This window comes from Gouania willdenowi, chromosome 17, assembly GCF_900634775.1.
Source record: "Gouania willdenowi chromosome 17, fGouWil2.1, whole genome shotgun sequence".
Taxonomy (NCBI): Eukaryota; Metazoa; Chordata; class Actinopteri; order Blenniiformes; family Gobiesocidae; genus Gouania; species Gouania willdenowi.
This window is the reverse complement of record NC_041060.1, coordinates 21,928,399-21,946,595: the sequence shown is the minus strand read 5'-3', so window position 1 is coordinate 21,946,595 and position 18,197 is coordinate 21,928,399. Positions and strand designations below refer to the sequence as shown.

Genomic DNA, 18,197 nt, shown 5'->3' with positions numbered 1-18,197 from the left:
TATGTTTTCGGGGGGTGTGTGTTCATAGAGACTAATAAAGGCTCCAAAACATTGGAATTTTCTGTCAATTATTTAATGATTCAGGCTTTACAGGGGTAAAGGTGTGCAGACATGGTTTGGCTTTTTTTTTTTTTTGCTCACCCTGAACTCCTCTTTGATGGGGCTGGAGTTGGTCTGAGGGTCGAGGCGGTTCATGTCGTAGTACACGGAGCGCAGCTGACTGGCAGGGACAGTGGTGTCGCCACAGAGACATGCCTCCAGTATGGCGTCGTGGATAAAGACATACTGCTCCTGGAAAAAACAGCATCCTCATTGCGGATCTATCAAACCTCTGTGATGTAGTGTTGTGCTCAAGACCACAATATAGACCAAGACTTTTCCGAGACCAGATTCCACCAAGACCAAGACGAGACCAAGACTTTTGGGCTGAGTCAAGACCAAGACCGAGACCGAGACCGAGACCGAGGCCATAAAATCAATTTCAAAAACCATGACAAGGTTGAACAGTTTCAAAATATTTTTGGTACCCATTTTGCAATATTTTTATAACAATGCATCAGCTATTAATGTAACATTAAACAACAACTAACTAAGTGCTACCATGTTTAATTATAAGATTACAATTTCAATTAGATGCTTTTATCCAAAGCGATGTACAACACAAAGTGTTAGGGTTAAGGGACTTGTGTAATGGCACTTTGAGATAACACTTAACATCTTTGGGGTTTAATATCTTTTAAACAGTAAAAAAATAAGCTATATTTCCAAAACTTTTCCAAAAAAGTTAAATTATTCCAGGACTTTTCAAGACAAAAAAATCGATAATTCTTATTTGTTGTATTTTGTGCCACCTTTAGCAACACTGCCTTTAGGAATTCAATGACCTTTTCCCGAACTTACTGCGGCTTTTGTTCATCCCCTACGGCTCTTTTGTAATCCTAATATTTGTCATTGTCCACGTTCAAAGGTTACATTACATATCTTAGCATTTTTTTCACAAACATTGCTGAGCTGATGCTCAAAGTTCTGACATTTTCAAACCAATAAAATATTTAAAGGCCTCGCGTGGGAGTGTTTCCCTGAATTATGTGACCTTTTATTTTTCCTTTCTCCAAACGAACCACCTCAAGAAGCCTATAATTTTGTCTCAAGTATCGTCCTAATCGAGCAATTTTGATGTCTCGGTGACCAAAACAAAACGCTCACCCCCCCTCACTAAATGTCACTCAGGCCACAACAGGAAATCATAGGACCATTTTCTCCTCTTCCTCTTCCTCTTCCTCTCTCTCCTCTCATCACTCAGTCAAGCAGTGGACAGAGTGACACAGCTTGACGCTTGATGCAAATCTCTTCTGAAGTGACATTTTACGCTGACACTTTCTTGTCACTTCGGACCAAAATCCACACTGGTGCACAAGGAAGGGGTCAGGGATTTAAAGGAAAATATATGTTTTGCCATTTCTTTCACGTGGAGCAGAACATGAACCCCTGACCTGAGTTTAACTAGCCCGGGCTGTGTCAGTAGATTGGTGGCGATACTGCTCCCTGACCAGAATCCCCCAGATTAACAGATCCTATCTGAGCCTGTAAACAACAACAAAGCCTTTCATTTCCGTGGACAGATTAAACCATGCTGGGGTGCAGGGTGTCTGGCTGCAGGCTGAGGCGAAGCGCCAACGAACCTGAACACTTGCGAGGGGGAACGAACACACACACACACACACACAGACACTTTGAAGGTCACTGGTCTTGAGGAGAGTGAGTCAGGGTGAACAACATTTGGTCTTGAGTTGCTCAAATCCCAATTCGGATGTCAGCAATGAAGCATTTGCCCATTAAGTCCAATGACGCTTGTGATTTAGAGGGAATTGGGGTGAAATGATCCATTCAACAGGACTATGGACATCTCCAGATGGCTGATGTTTCAGGAAAGTCCTTCGTTGTTGTCCACATAGACAAAATACTAGAGGATGTTTCAGTTACATGAGCAAAATCCTCATATTTACAGGCTCCTAAGCTCTTCTATTACTGCCTGGCTCTCAGGAAACAATTGGATGTGCACTTCAGATAATGTAAAGTGCTCTGTAGTGAGGAATGTGTTCAGCACACAAAATGTTACATGTGCTCTAACTGATCACAGCATTCATGTGACATTATCGCAGGAAGAGCCCTTAGAGCCAGAACAAAGCGACTGAGATTCATGATGAAATATAAACCCGGTTGAACAAAGTGTTGGAGGGAAAATGTAATAATGAGAGGAGAAAAAACATACTTTGGCCATTTTTATTCTGGCCAAGTTTTCGACAGACTGGAGGGGGAGTGGTTAGGGTTTGTGTGTGTGCACTCGCATCAGTGATAGCAATGGGACAATTTACAAAGTTCACGAGACAATATAGAATACAGGGCAAAAGAGGCAAAAAAAACTAGGGATGTAAAGATTAATTGACTTGTTTGATCAATGATTTAGTCAAATCGATCTGAAGTATAAACATCGATATCCATTGCCATTTTGCCTCCGCTTTTATTGTTTTTATTAAAACATTAGTTAGTTGGTGAGAAAAAAATGTTTTACAAAGAACGTTTTTCACGTAATTTCCTAAACAGTCAGTTAATAATATTCTCAAAACGTATCAATATTGTGTTTTTATTATTTAACGTGAATCGAAATAAAAATCATAATGGTATCGTGGCAGGCTTCGTGACATCGACAAATATTGAATCGTTCTGATAATCAATATTGTGTCGTGTCGGAATGGAAGAGGTGATTTACACCCCTAAAAAAAAAAATGCTTTATTATTCTAACACTGGGCATACTTAAATATATTCTGGGTAAAACCTTTTAGAACAAAATGTATCTACAACTTAAAATACACACAAAACAATTAATAAGACCAATCTTTCCTATTTAAAGTCCACTCTGCAAATAGAACGCAAAAAAGGAGACTCACGATTCTAAAATTAAAACCAAGTCATGTCATCGTCATGTCATTCTTCAAAACAATATTCCTATCTGTGCATGAACTTTGCATAACACATTTTTATAACAAACTACAACAGTCTGCATTCTTTGGCAGCAATTGAGCCATTTGGACAGTGAATACATCTGCTGCTGTTAAAAACACACGCTCCCTATGTAGCACAGATAGAGGTACTGTATGCTTTATTATCACCCCTCACAATATAATCAACGCTATATCTAGTGACATTTTATTGCAATATCTTGTCTTATATATTATTCCACCTTTAGTGATTAGCATTAAAGTGGAAATGGTAATGTTTCAAAATAAAACACTCACAAAAAAAAAATGAAGAATTTTTAAAACTTCATTTTTTCTTTGAAGCTTGGCACCTAAAGGTCAACGCCCGGTGGGTTGGAACCATATTGTATAGAACTGTTATCATGAATTAATATTGTTGTTTACATTGCCAAAACTTTCCTTGTGTTTTTTTTCAAATGTATTTATTTGATTATTTGTTGATGTATCAATTTCGAACATGCCAAAAAAAGAAAGAAAGGTTGAGACAGTGTATTTGCTCATTATAATTAGTGTTAAAGATGACAAATTCAAGAAGGCCAAGTTTTGACATAAATAATGCACAAATCAAATTAATTACATGTAGAAAGAATGATATAGATTAATTCTGAGATGTTTTTTTTTTTTTTATGTTTTATGCTCAGACTAATGCCATCATGGGACTAAGATTCACCGTACCTCAGTCTGAACCATGTTGACTCTCCGCGATCGCAGCTCCCTCACGCAGTTGTAAATGTCCACCACTCCCTCCCTCTCTGCCATGTCCAGCATGATGTCAATGACGATGAAGCAGCCTGTCCGACCGGCCCCGGCACTGCAGGAGTTAAACAGAGAACAGAGGAAGAACTGTTGTTTACCGTATCCCCTTATTCCAGGAGGCACTACTATTGATTTGATTGTGGACACAACTTCCTGTATGATTCAAGAGGCAGCACTAACCAAGTTTCAAATTAACATCAATGGCACTTCTTTCTAAAATGATATGTTAGCGTCTTGTGTTTAATCTATAGAATAGAATAGAACTTTATTGATACTCAGAGGGGAAATTTCACATGTATCAGCAACACAATAGAATAGCACACAGTAAGAACAAAATAGATGCTAACATAGGATAATAGTGGAAATATATGACTGTGGGACAGACTTAAATTAAAAATAAAAAAAAAAAAACGGCATAAAAATAAAGACAAATGCGCAAATGACAAGTGAATGAACATGGTTGGGGTGGGGGTGGGGGGGATATCAGCATGTTGACCGGTAATGTAATAGTACAACAAATAAGAGCACATATCCAGGGCTCTTGTTGTGAAAGGACAGATGTGGAAGTATGCAGTAAGTAAGTATTTATTTATAAAGCGCTTTTCGCAGATAAAATCACAAAGTGCTGTACACAGAAACAATAAACATACATTTACATCACATGTGTAGCATCATAAAAGGGCAGTAAAAATAAAAAATAAAATCTTGTTAACTAAAAGCTTTTTTGAAAAGCGAAGTCTTCAAATGTTTTTTAAAAGCAACAAAGATGCTCAAGAAATCTTTTTTTTTTAACACAATAAAGCTTATTTTAACATTTTTATTGTGTTCATTTATATTTCTGGAATAATCAGGAAGATACAGTAGATAGAATGACTATTGACATTTGTAATATATATTTGTGGTAACCCTAACCCTACCTAATCCTACTAAATGCCTCCACCTAACCCAAAAAAGGCCAACATAGCTCCAAAGTTGTCAAAATTTAGCAAACGACACTTAATGACAGCTTTCATGACACCTTATTCATGCTAATGACAGATGACAACGGCGTAAATAAAGTTAAGTGTTACCGTATTTGTGAAAATTAACATCCATACTTTCCCAAAGACTGTATCAAAGGAATCATCGCCTTTGTGTAACCGTGGCAACAAAAAAAAACCTACAGCCAATATTAGTTTTTTTCAGTAAGCACAACAATGCATTGTTTTTTCGCATGAAAGATATTGAGAAATCATGTGAACCAACCTGCAGTGAACCACCATGGGCCCTGCGTTAGTCATTGTCTTTGATTTGACTCTCCTGATGAATCCCAGCAGTCCCGTGGCATGATACGGCACGCCGTGATCCGGCCAACCCGTGAAGTGAAACTGTCGGATCTCGCGGATCTCGTGAGCCCCTCTCTGAGTACACAAAGTCATCATGTTAAGCACACAGAAGCACAGAAAGACGGAATGCGAAGTGTGCACAGGCGATGTAACGGGTCCTTTAAAGCAAATATGGGGTCGAATGAAATACAAACACACACTTCATCAACACAGCAGGAGGAGAGCTCAGTAAAGTTTCTATTATTCAACAAGCAAACAAGAAGTCCAGTTCTAACCCTAATCTTTTCCACACTGCTGTGCAAGCAGAGCTTTGAGACTGTATTGAATGTAATCTAAAAAGCAGTTTCTACAATAAAAAGGAATATCTGAGGTAGGAAAAAAGGTATAAAGACTTTTATGTAAAGTTACCTTTTCTACAGCGAAGGTCCTGATGACATACTCAGACAGCAGCTCCGTCTCTATCAGCGTTACCTTGACGTCTCTGTAGATCTCCGTGTCATCGGGCCAGTACTTACAGCACTTCACCTGAAAGCCACACAATTAAGTGTTTAAAGCAATACTGTATTCATCCATTATATACAGTATGCAATACATAACGCAATCTTTTCCTTCAAGGTACTGCTTTAAACCTAAACACATCCTTCTTTTCAATAAAGATAATTGTCGCGTTCCATTTGCCATCGGATATTTCCGTTTCTGAAGCATTTCTTTCGATCAAAATGAGATTTGCTTCATATTAGATTCAACCCCGGGGTCAAGGATTCACATTGGTATCTTGCATAACGTACCGATAGAAAGTTTATTCACACATTATTGCTTTTCCATTCTCACATCAATAACAGTGAGTCGAAACTAAAGGTGGACAACAAGAATAAAAAAAAAAAAAAGGAGGTATTCGATTTCGCCACCTTAAATTTCCTTCTGAGGATATAGGACTGAACATTAAAGTGTGTTAGAATGGAATGAGGCAGATTTAATGACAATCCAATAAAGGTATGAAATCATAAACCCTCCGATGTTTGAAAGATATTTCCCAGTAGAAATCTAAAACAGCCCTTTGGAAGTATTACTTGTATTAGGTATCATTAGAGTGCAAAATTACACCCCCCCCCCCCCCCCCCCACCCCCCCGTTCAATTAAACTGTTGATACTGTGGGAATAAGGCTGGTAATAGAGATTGAGATCACGGAGGTGTATCAGAGAATGATAATTTCTGATGAGGGATAAGTGCGACATCAGCCACAAGTTGATTCAATTTCCATTTCTGGCGTCTATGTGCTGATTAGGAATGAAATGAGATTTGGGTTTGTGGAGCAACACAGATGCAGGCGAACTTTGAGGTCCCTCCCTGACACCACTGTTGACTAATCCCTGATGACAATCACAAATCCACCGTCCGCTTCCAGCCAGATTGAATTAGACAAAGCCATTACCTTATTAGATCACTCTGGAGCAGACGCACGGTTTTCGGGAGGAATTAGCCTCTTAGATAAAGTATGCCAGCGTGGACACAGATGTTCTTTGCGTGGGAACATTTAATCACTCGTATGAATTGGAAGTTCTCGACTCGTGGGTCGTGGATCCATTTTTAGAGAGTTATAGACCTATGAAAGGAAATAACCTACTTTTTCCATTTGAAGGCACTAATTTGTGCAGCAGTGTATCATCAGTTCCAACTTCCAACAGTAGGTGCTCAACATTTACAACTATTTACTCTGGAAAGGGAAAAACTTTTCAGTATTTATCTAACAATGAGCAGTGTTGGAACTAACGGTTCACCAATAACTAGTAGTTTCATTTCGATGCACTTTTTGGTTTTTATTACAGTTCATTTTGGGAAAAAAGGAACACTTGCCTGCTTGACTTTTAAGTTAATTAAAAATCTAAAATGTTACCAAATCTACATTTTGTATCTCCCTCAGTTATAAAAATACATTTACAAATACATATCAAATACATTTAGGATATTTAAAATGTTCCTTCATTTGTTTTGTTAAGGTGTAATAGTGGGTCCTAAAGCCTGACAGTTGTGAGCATCAGAAATAGACAGAGTTGATGTGCATCACCTCTTTCATACACATCTGCAGACCAAACATGTCATACATCAAAGGGGCATTGGAGTGCCATCCCTGTGCACGTAGGAAAGTGTGCGAGCTGGTATGTGTGCCGAGCAGATGGCTCGCTGTGATATGGCGCAGTGGTTTTATGGGCCCTCTGAGGAACTACAGTCACTGTGACCAACTGTGCCTACCACCCGCCATTGGACAGAGATCATATAACAGACGGTTTGGGGGGCCCGGAGCCCGCCGCCGAGGACGCGCCGCAGCTAAGCAGGTGTGGAGAAGGTGTGGGGCGGGATCAGCTTCTGTAGAAAGAAGAACTAATGAGGTGCCAGGAGATACATCCATGAATCATTATCTCCTTGTTACAATTAAGCTCCACTGAAAAAAAATGCACGTCAGCAAAATCAAGGTGTGCATGTGTTTTAACCGTATTTTACTGTAAAATGCGTTTAAATTCTTCAAGTAAGTCCCTGGCAGTTGAGGAGCCTCACACTGTACATCAAAGGTTTCCCTTTTGTTTTTCTTAATTATAACCTAAGCATGAGGAACTGCAGTGTGGGTTAAGTGAAACGAATTAAGACTGAAGCGGATCTCATAGGCCTCGTGGTGAGGTGACTAAAAAGAGACAAAGCTCGACCATTTATTTGAAGATTATGAACCGTCCTCGACACTAATGGTTCCCTTTTGTCCAATGAGGACATTAGGAGAGCTCTCTGCTCGCAGGAGTTTGGTTGGGAGTCAGGCTTTGGCAGAGTCTAATCTTTCTGTTATAGAGCCACTCAGATGAAACAGTAGTCAGTCGCCTGGATGCCTCTGCCATAATGAAGGCCATCAATCAGTTTCTTCTCACTTCTCACTGATCAGATTGAAAGGAAAAGAGCTGACGGCACGTGAGAGCAACGCACACACATCCAAACATCTGGGCGCTGATGTTCAGGGACAAGAAAAAAAAAAAATGGGTAAAAGAGACGTGTCCATTCGCCTTGAGATACAATCAGCACCTCAGCCAACAAAGGCTAAGCTAATCCTATTGGAGATCTCCATTTGGAGAGATTGATACTCACCCTGCCCACTTCAACCAGGTTGGTCACCATGACGATGGCTGCTGTGTTCTCCTGCCACACCATCCTCCAGAAGTCAAAGACCGTCTCCTGCATGGGACCTTAAAGGAAAAAGATGACAACTTTAGTTCCCCTTAAGAACCAAAAATAAAAGCATTATATTCAAACGGGATATATTTACAGGTAGTGAGTGTTAACAGGTTGTGTGTAGACTCATTGTTAGTCTCACACATGTTCACAAATAGTCCCTCGACTGAGAACAAGTGCTTAACTAAGGACACATTTTCTGCTACACTAAGGGTTTTTCTATTTCATCAAAAGAGCAAAGGAAGCAAAAGTGTGGACATTTAGACTTTGAGCAAAAGGAGATATTTAACTCTCCTATTACCCTCAAATATTACTAACACGTTTTACCCTTTGGGTCAATCTGACCCCAGGGATAGAAACTCATTTTCAGTTTTTGTGTCAGGCACTTTATTTATTTGTTGAATAAATAAATAACCTTTTGACTCAGTGGTAAAGTGAGAAACTGAAGGGTTGGGGGGTTCAAATCCTGCTCTATCCAAGTCATTGTCGTGCCACCATGCCAAGTATGAATGAGTATGAATTGTGTATGAATGCTGGTGGTGGTCAGAGGGGCCGTAAGTGCAAAATGGCAGCCACGCCTCTGTCAGTATTCCCCAGGGCAGCTGTGGCTAGATTGTAGTTTACCACCACTGGTATGACTAGTGTGAATGAATAATGGTTTTTGTAACACGCTTTGAGTCCCCTCGAAAAAGCGCTACATAAATCCAAGCTATTATTATTATTAGTATTATTGTTATTATTATTAATGAAACTATGACCTGTTCTGTAGCGCCACCATCAGGCCAAAACTTTAAATTACAATTAATGTATCCTGAATAGTTTTCATCCAAATCTTCTCAAATTTACTGACAACATTAATGACCACAAGAGTATGTAACCCTATTGGTTGTGGTGATATGACCTTTCCTGCAGTGCCATCATCTGGTCAAACTTTCAGTTTTATAGTTAGTGTATCTTGAAAATCTTTCATCGAATTGTTTTTTAACTTGAGGTGCACATTCATGACTCTCACAGAAAGAACCATATTGATTGATATTGGTGACCCCCCCCCCCCCCCCATCACCTCATAAACATATTTATTTACTCTTTTGTATCTCCTTTTTTATAACATATTTGGGGTGATTCACTATAAAGTTCCACTCACTTCAGCTTGGGGTGAAATTGATCCCAGACGAACACAAATACGTGCAATATGTGTTCAGAAAATTAAAAAAAAAAAAAAAAAAAAAAAAAAAAAACTTTATGCTTAAAGGTAGGGTAGGTAATTTTCGAAAGCTAGCATGCACTCACAGGCATGCACACAGCTGCTGCAGAAGAGGAGCTCAGCTCATCGCTTGTATTGTGTGGAAACTTTGTCATCTCATGTCTCTTTCAGCAGTAAGTAAACAATAAACTTTATCATATGTATTATGTTAAAAAACGTGACCAAAAACTCGGTGACACGCTTTCAGTGTGAGCTCGTGCATGCGAGGGATTGAGAACGAGCAAGGAGACAGGAGACGTGATAGGTAAAAAAAATAAGAAAATAAAACGGTTTGTTCTTTTTCCATTGGTCAAAGTTATTACAGATTTACAGCTGCTACAGTTGACAGATTTTCTCTGTTCCTTTTTCAGAGCACATACGATCTTAATTTCTGTCAGGATATAAAGACAATGTCAACCAAAAACTTAAAAAGTGTATCTGGAAAAAATTGCCTACCCTAGCTTTATCAATTGTACCCATCAACTTAGGAAAAGTCATGAAATATGAAGCAAACAAAAAAAAACAAAGTCAGCTGTTATTTTTTGAACGATAAACAATGAATGGGGTCAAATTGACCCCAAGGATAATAGCAAGGTTAAAGGTTTTAATAATTGTGTTGTAAGGTTATCTACCAGTAGTAAACAGCTAGTATTCTCTTTACATTAGAAGGTATTTGCATACATTTGTTTACGTATATACAATCACTTAATAAAGCATAACAAAGCTTATTTATTAAAGTAGCAACAAAATATATGTTCATTGCACAACATCATCCTTTTTCGGCATGTACAAAAAAAAAAAAAATAAAATGTAAAAAAAAAAAAAGTGAATGTAACCATGTCGGAAATAAACTGAATAAATAAATAAATAAATAAATACATTACAATTATTAGATACCATATTCCTCGGGTAATATGGCAGTTGCATGTTTTCATTGCTATAGGGTGTTTTTCTGGAGCCCTGCAGAACACATCCTTAAGCTATGATGTAATACAGCAAGGAGCGGGTTTAAAAAATGCAGGATTGCACCCCTCGAGGACTGGAATTTAATACCCCTGTCATAAGTTTTATGTCCCACATTTTATTTTCTTGGGGCAATCATTGCAAGATTCATTACAATGTGTTTACTCCACAGCACAGGGCACAGCAAGAGAATAAGAGGGATCACAAATTTAAGGGTAAGGGTTAAGACTGGCCTTGTGTCGTCTCTCTGCGCATGTGCATGTGTGTGTGTGTGTGTGTGTGTGTGTGTGTGCACTATTACATCTCATCACACACCATCCATAACTCGCCCGAGTGTGTCTGCTGAACATCAAAATAAATTAGCACGGAGCTTTTCACTGCCTCCAATATTTAAAACTTCACTGAGCAATAATTGCAGATTGGATTTAATTATTACCCTGGTTAATTAAAAAAATATTAATATTAGTTTTAATCAAGCACCAAGTGGGGGAGAAAAAAAAACTTGCTCCTGACAAATTAATTAGTAAATGCAAATCTTCACAACCATGCGTTCTCCTGTGGAGGCCGATATTACCTGGAGACATAACGAATCATAGGGCCTCATACAAAGACACAGGCCAATGCACAACATGATAAACAAATGAGATTGTGATTCCATCCATGCATGCATCCATCCATCCATTCATCCATCACATGGTGTTAGACCCTAGGATAGATCAAAGCAGGAGACTTTAGTAGGCACTACACATTCACTACTGCATGAGAGGCAGTAGTTGATGGAGTGGTTCAATCCCAGGCTATCATTGTCCATGTGCCCAAGTGTCCTTGAGCAAAACACTGAGCCACAAGTTGTTCCTGAAGGAGGGCTGCCTCCTTCCATGGCAGCTCAGTCTTACTCATAACACATGCTCCCATACCACTGACATAATTGCAGCCGCGACCCATTAGACTTGATTTATTAATGAGGCAGTTTGGTTGTGAAAGAACAAATGACGGCTGTGTGGGAACACTTTAAGATTAGTGAGAGTGACAATTCCAAAGTGTATAAGGTTTGCAAAAATGCCGCAGAACGATGTTTGAAGTAGCACTAGTTAGAATTTTGACCAGATTTGTGTCACCGAGAGGAACAATTTGCACTTCCTCAGAAGTCCACATGGCCTATAACAGTACGGCTAATGCTGCGTTCACAACAACTCGGAAATCGGCATTTCCAGGTTAAATATTCAGATCTTCATCTTCAAAGCATTGCAGATCCAGCACGTCAAAAATATCTCCAAAACATGGCTGACTGAGATAGAATTTACAATGAAGTCATTAATGTTGTGTGATTTGTGGCCTTTCAATGCACTTTTTCTATAGGAAGTCAGAAAACCTTCTGAGTTACCTTGAATGCACAATTACTTCTCATCGAGGTATTGCTCTTTTTTTACTCATTTGCTCCACGCTCCCCATGTAGCCTCATAACATTTTATACAGTTCCTCAATAAGTTCGAAAAAAGGCTCATACGTCCAAATAGCAGGACAGACCTACCAGACGGCCGACAGCAACCGCAACCACCGGAACAGCTAGCACCGCCCCCAAGCAAACAGCATCATCCCGAAATGCCAAGCAACCCCGACCCAATCTCACTACAGATGCCAGCACCGACCCAGTGCGCCCACCCCCAACACTGGCGCGGCAGGCCGCCCCGGGCCCGCACACCGCGAGGACCACCCCCAAGGCAACCAGGAGACAAGACAAGCACCAAGCCACACCTAAAGGGAAGAGGCACTCCCACGCCCCGGGCCAACACCGCCCAATGAGACCTGCAAAGAGAGCCCCCACAAACACCCCCGCCTCCCAGCTAATAATTCTCTACAGAAAATAAAAAATGCACCAAAAGTCCGACTTCGGACAATGACCACAACATTTTGCCATAGTTTTTGTTGACTTAATTTTCTAATTGGAAATTATGAGACTATCACAAGAACACGTGCAAATGAAAACTTAAACAGCGGATAGGATATTCTAGACAGTGGATTTAGTGTAAATGACACATGAGACATAGGTTAAATAGGAAAAGGAACAGACGATTACTGGGATTGATTGTAAGTAAGTGTGGGTGTTTGGTGTCTCTCTGGTGATTCTGTAAAAATAATAGGGTTTTTTTGTTTAACAAAGGAGGGACTGATATGTGATTACAGAATTGCCAAGTTCTCTTCTCAGAGACTATGTCATTGTTATGCTTAGCAATATCAGCAACATACAAACCCCTGAGAGCACAAAACTACAGATTCTTTGGAACACATGGAAACCTCTGAATCCCCAGTCTGCCTTTAAAACCCTTTGACCAAATAAACCCTGTGTCCGCATCTGACCAGTAAACCTACAACTTGACTCCATCTTATTCCATTCAAAATCGCCACAACAAAAACTATATCGATATTTTTGTCAACTAAGAAAAACTGAACTGGAATTTTGTCACATGGGACGAAATTCAATCAGAACCCATGTGATCATGTGGTAAGTGATCTGTGTGTATTTACAAACATTAACACCATCCCATATCATGTTGATCAATGGTAAATTAATCTTCAAAAAATGCAACTCTTATCCTGTATATTTTAGTCGACTGTAAAGGATTTATTCTTTTACTATTCTCTCTTACTATAATCCTAGTATCATTGAGTTGACTAAAACTAGAATATAACTCCAATAGTCCTGAAGACTCAAACTAAGTACCATCGTTTTCTACTCCAAAAACCATGACTAAAACTAAATTAAAATTTGCTGTCAGTAACACTGCTTCGTACATTCTAAACCCAACCTGGCAACGCAGCTTCTACACCATGTAACGCATCCTCTCTCCGCTCTGCATTTTGTTGTGTCTAGTTTTTTTTTCCTTCCCTAAAGATGAGGATGATAACAAAGCCGTTTTCAAAATGTGGAATTTCACAGTTCAGATGCGTAAAAAAAAAAAAAAACTACATTAGTACAGTGATGAAGTATTTGTTCTCTTATACATGCCTTCCCTGCTTGACGGTAACAAGTTCCCCTGTGGAGTGTTTCATAATAAAATCGCTGTTTTTTATGATAGTGTCTCACTCTGTGTGTGTGTGTGTGTGTGTGTGTGACATGTAGGACAGTAGAGTGAAGGGATTTACATCCACAGCAGTAATGATGCATGAGACGGATCATTATAGAATTATAGCTAGAATAAAAGTAATGAGTACATTTTATGTGGTGCATGTTGGAGTTTCAGTAGCAGCCATTTCTTTTCAATTTCTCTTTCTTTTTTTGCATCTTGGTGGTTTATACCTTCTGCTAAAACTAATTTCCCTCAGGGCGTCGGCAAAGTGTCATCCCCATTTTATTCCCTTGACTGATCAAAAACATGTTTCGTCTGCTTTTTGGTGGGAGTTTATACTGATCCTGGCAGTTTCTTTCAATTGCACAGTGTGACGCTGCACAGTTTACATCCACAACTTTTAAACGAATCAATTCTCTCCCAAAAAAATTTGCAAAAATAATCGAAGGAGCCAAATATTGACTTTATTTTCAGACTGGTGCGTGCCAGCGTGTTGATGCCAACTCTTTGATTGGCATATTTAAGTAGAACATTAACTTTATTTATATAATCATAACTAAGATTGTATTGAATAATTGTTTTCCCCTCACCTTTTTGTGCATTGCATGCAGCGCAACTGCAGTCCTTCCCATTGCATTCTCCCAGTCGCTTCATTAACTTAGCAAACCTGATTGAGCCACCCACTCTGCTACCTCCTACACGTGTCCCCGAGGGAGGATACGCACTGCTGAGAAGTTTGGGAGACGGAGAAGCAGGACAGCTGGTGTGTAGGACTTCAGTAACACAATAACACTTGGCATTGTATGTTATCTCATCCAAATAGAAGGCTCCTGCCAAGACTCAGTCAGCCAGTTTATGCTTCCATACACACACAGATTGAGAGAAGGTATGAGAGAACTTAAAGGCAGTAATGAACTTGATGGCAGTAAGATGAGTCTTTGATGAAGGCGCAGAACAAAAACCAACCACACTAAGGTAGTCAACGTGAGGAACACTGACAGGAGATGTGCTGAAACTTTGTAAAACGCTGTGATTAATGAGCTGCAGAATAGACATTTTGAAATATGACGGGAACATTTTTTTTTTTTTTTAACAAAAGAACCGATGATCAGACATTTGTCAAAGCAAAACTCTGATCAGTAACTTTTACACTTAGCCACAGTTCAAGACTGTAGATCAGCGATGGGGAACTGGTGAGGCCCTCAAAATATGACTCCATAAACACACAAAACGACTCAATAAACTCACAATAAGACAGAATAATGCACAAAATAAATTCAGACATAAAAAATGACAACATCAGTACAGAAAATAACAAAAAAAAATACACAAAATGACTCCATAAGCACAGAATAATACACAAAAATCAATTCAGACAAACAAAATGACAATAACAGTACACAAAATGACAATAATACACAAAATAATTCCATAAACTTACAAAATTACTCTACAAACACACAATTGATCTTTCGCAAAAGTCCCGCCCCCCTTGTTTACTTTTGCAAGGTCCGGCCGACATTTTCCTGAGTTCTCTCATCTGGAAGAAGTCTACCTGTGCGTGTTAGCGAGTCTCTTTGCAGTAATACCTGCGCAATATCCTCCAGAACCAGGCAAAAGGGGTTACAATATGCTGTGGAGGGATATATTCAAGGCCGTGGCAATGGATACGTTAAACACATTCATAGACTGACACTACATGCATACGCAGCGCCCCTCATTGGCCAGTTTAGGTCATGTGATAGGTGCACCACGTGACATAAAGTTCTGTCATTTGTATTTTAGCTACTCCGTTAACCCTTTTATTTTAGTCCTAACCCTAACCCAGGAAATACCCGAAAATGTATATGTATATATATATATATATATATATATATATATATAACTGCAAAAGTGCTAAAACACTTAAACAATGCATCTGGTTTGTCCAATTTAATTGGGACGTCCACATCAAGAAACAACTAAATCTATACATAACAAGAAAAGTATACAAAATGACATTAAAAAAAATCCACATAACAAAAAAGAGCATATTGTCAACAAAAATTACAAAATGACAAATAAACACATGCTAAACAAGAAAAATCCACAAAATAACTAAAAAAAAAACCACCAAAGAGCAACAACAAAAAACAATAATGAGTCCATAAACACACAATAAGAGAATAATACACAGAAGGATTTCAGACATACAAAATGACTCCATGAACACAAAGACAGAAGAATAAACACATACACAGACATACACAAAAATCTACAAAACGAAAAAAACTAATTGTCAATAAAAATCCACAAATTGAAAATATACAAACAACAAAATTAAAAAAAGACAGAAATAAACATATAACAACACAACAATACAACACGGACAAAGCCATTATTCTGTCCTTATTAGTTCTCGGATTGGTCAGTATTCTCTGTACTGTCATGAATGATGATAATGTGGCCCTCGAGTTGGAAAATCACATTTTTGTGACCCCCACTGGGATTTAAAGTGCCCCTCTTTGCTGTGGATATTTGGAGGCAGAAAATCAGTCCTGTTAAAACCTTGTTTCTCAGTGCATGCTCTGAATTTGCCTCACGTTCTTACACAAGCAAACAATTTAGTAAATGAGGACCTAATTTAGCTAGATTATTCCAGTAGTAAAATCCCAAAGGCCGGACAACGTGAGATGCCGGTTTGAGATCTCATTTGGACAAAGGGAAACAAAGATGACAGCACAGAACGGTGTAAACGCTGCACACTTTACTTCAGACAGTGATGAAGTTTGGAGGAGGAAGAGCAGCTGTTGTTGCGGCTGCAGCTGATGCTGTATTTTGGGAGTCGTTCTGCTCCTCCTCGGAAACAAAGCAATGTGACAGCTGGAGAAATTCCCCCGACCGGGAACGCCGCGAAACTCCTGATCAACGTGTGTGCGTACACGCTCGCAAACAAGCAGCTCATGTTCCCCTGCGTGGCCATTAATATGCAGCAGCCTTTTGGCAGAACCTACTCTCACTCATCATTGATTCACTTTCTCTTTTTTATTTTCCATATTTCCATGCCTGTCAGGGCATGGGGAAGTTAACCTGTAAATATTAAAACACTTATTATAGCTTACAGCTGTCATTCCAAAATGTATTCATGTCATTGATCAACCATAAACAATCATTATATAATCATAATTACCCATTACTACACCTATACAAGCTTGTCTGAATCCTTTCTTGTGCAACAGTGTTCAACCTGTTTAGCCTCTTTTCTATCACATACCCATAACAAATCACGTTTTTTAAGCTTCTACATAATCTACATGGCTAATTTATTTTCAGATTGACGTTGGACCCTTAGTGATTACAGCTGATTTCAATTTTGGAAATATGTGATAATCAGTGAAAATAATTCAGGTTTTAAATACACAAATCTGTAGTCTGCCTAAAAAAAAACCCCCCATAGATTTACATCAAATATAAAGCCAATTCTCAATAGGGAAGGCTACAAATCTAAGATTATTCATGCAATGATGTTGTTTTGGTTGCGTTAGATTTTAAATTTTGTCCAAAATGACTCCAAAAACATACAAAATGACAAAAAAAAACACACAAAATGATATATGTATTTTTAAAAACTCACAAAACGACAAAAAAAACTCCAGAACAGACAAAATAACAATAAAAACATACAAAATGACAAAAAAATACAGAAACACATAAAAAAAAAGAAAAGAAAAACTAACAACACAAAAACAAAATAACTCCAGAAACAGACACAAAATGACACAAAAAACATACCAAATAACAAGCACACACAACACAACAAAAGCATACATGTTGACATCAAAGATACACAAAACAACTTAAAATTACACAATATGAACTAAAAAAAACACATAAAATGACTCCAAAAATCACACAAAATCAAAGACAAATACAGAAAATTACAGCTATTAGGTTTTTGCTGCATCCGATGTGGTCCATCACTTTGACAATCTCAAATTTCTAATATTGACCAATACCGATATACACATTGACCACCTTATCTCACCTAATTTTAGGTCATTCAATATATTTACTTGGAATTAACATGTTAAGCCTACTTTGAATGTGACATCCAATTAAACATCATCTGTGCAAAATAAAATAAAAAACAAATTCAACTTCAGTTATGGAAAAAAAAGCCTTATTTATTTTTAATATGTCTAAAATAACAGCACATATCAGTTTTTAAAGTTAAAAGTTTGTAGTTCAGAGTCATCATCATTGACCAACTTGTTTAAACAGCACTTGGACAATCTAGTGCAGGGACTTTTGTGACGACATGGGAAAATGACGTGTGTGCTTGCAGTCAATCTACGGCGTAGACGAACAGTTACCGACAGTTGTTGCAGTGAAATAAAGCCGTGGATGACAAACTGACCTACATAATGAGGAGCAGAGCATGGTGATGAGGCTTTTATGGAGTGACAGCTGTTCTACCTGCAGCCGTCACCTTGACAGAACAAAGCACTCGTCAATAAACCCAAACTAATGAGTGTCATTGTAGTTTATAGGGTGAGAGAACAGGGACGGCTGCTGTAACTAGCGCAACCCAAACCGACACCACATCCAATTTA

The 18,197-nt window shown here is 38.6% G+C and overlaps 1 protein-coding gene across 13 annotated transcripts in view; it reads right to left on the bottom strand.

Annotated features, from left to right (window-relative positions):
* Positions 1-18,197, bottom strand: part of LOC114478755 (receptor-type tyrosine-protein phosphatase mu) — a 229,975-nt gene that overhangs the window by 14,872 nt on the left and 196,906 nt on the right. For 12 of the 13 annotated variants that reach the window (XM_028471987.1, XM_028471977.1, XM_028471983.1 and 9 more), the window contains 5 exons: positions 8,248-8,345; positions 5,529-5,645; positions 5,041-5,195; positions 3,715-3,850; positions 142-291 (listed from right to left, as the gene is read on the bottom strand). In XM_028471987.1, the coding sequence (XP_028327788.1) occupies positions 142-291; positions 3,715-3,850; positions 5,041-5,195; positions 5,529-5,645; positions 8,248-8,345 (656 nt within the window). The remainder of the gene's footprint in view (positions 1-141; positions 292-3,714; positions 3,851-5,040; positions 5,196-5,528; positions 5,646-8,247; positions 8,346-18,197) is intronic. The other variant, XM_028471978.1, reaches the window with a different exon arrangement.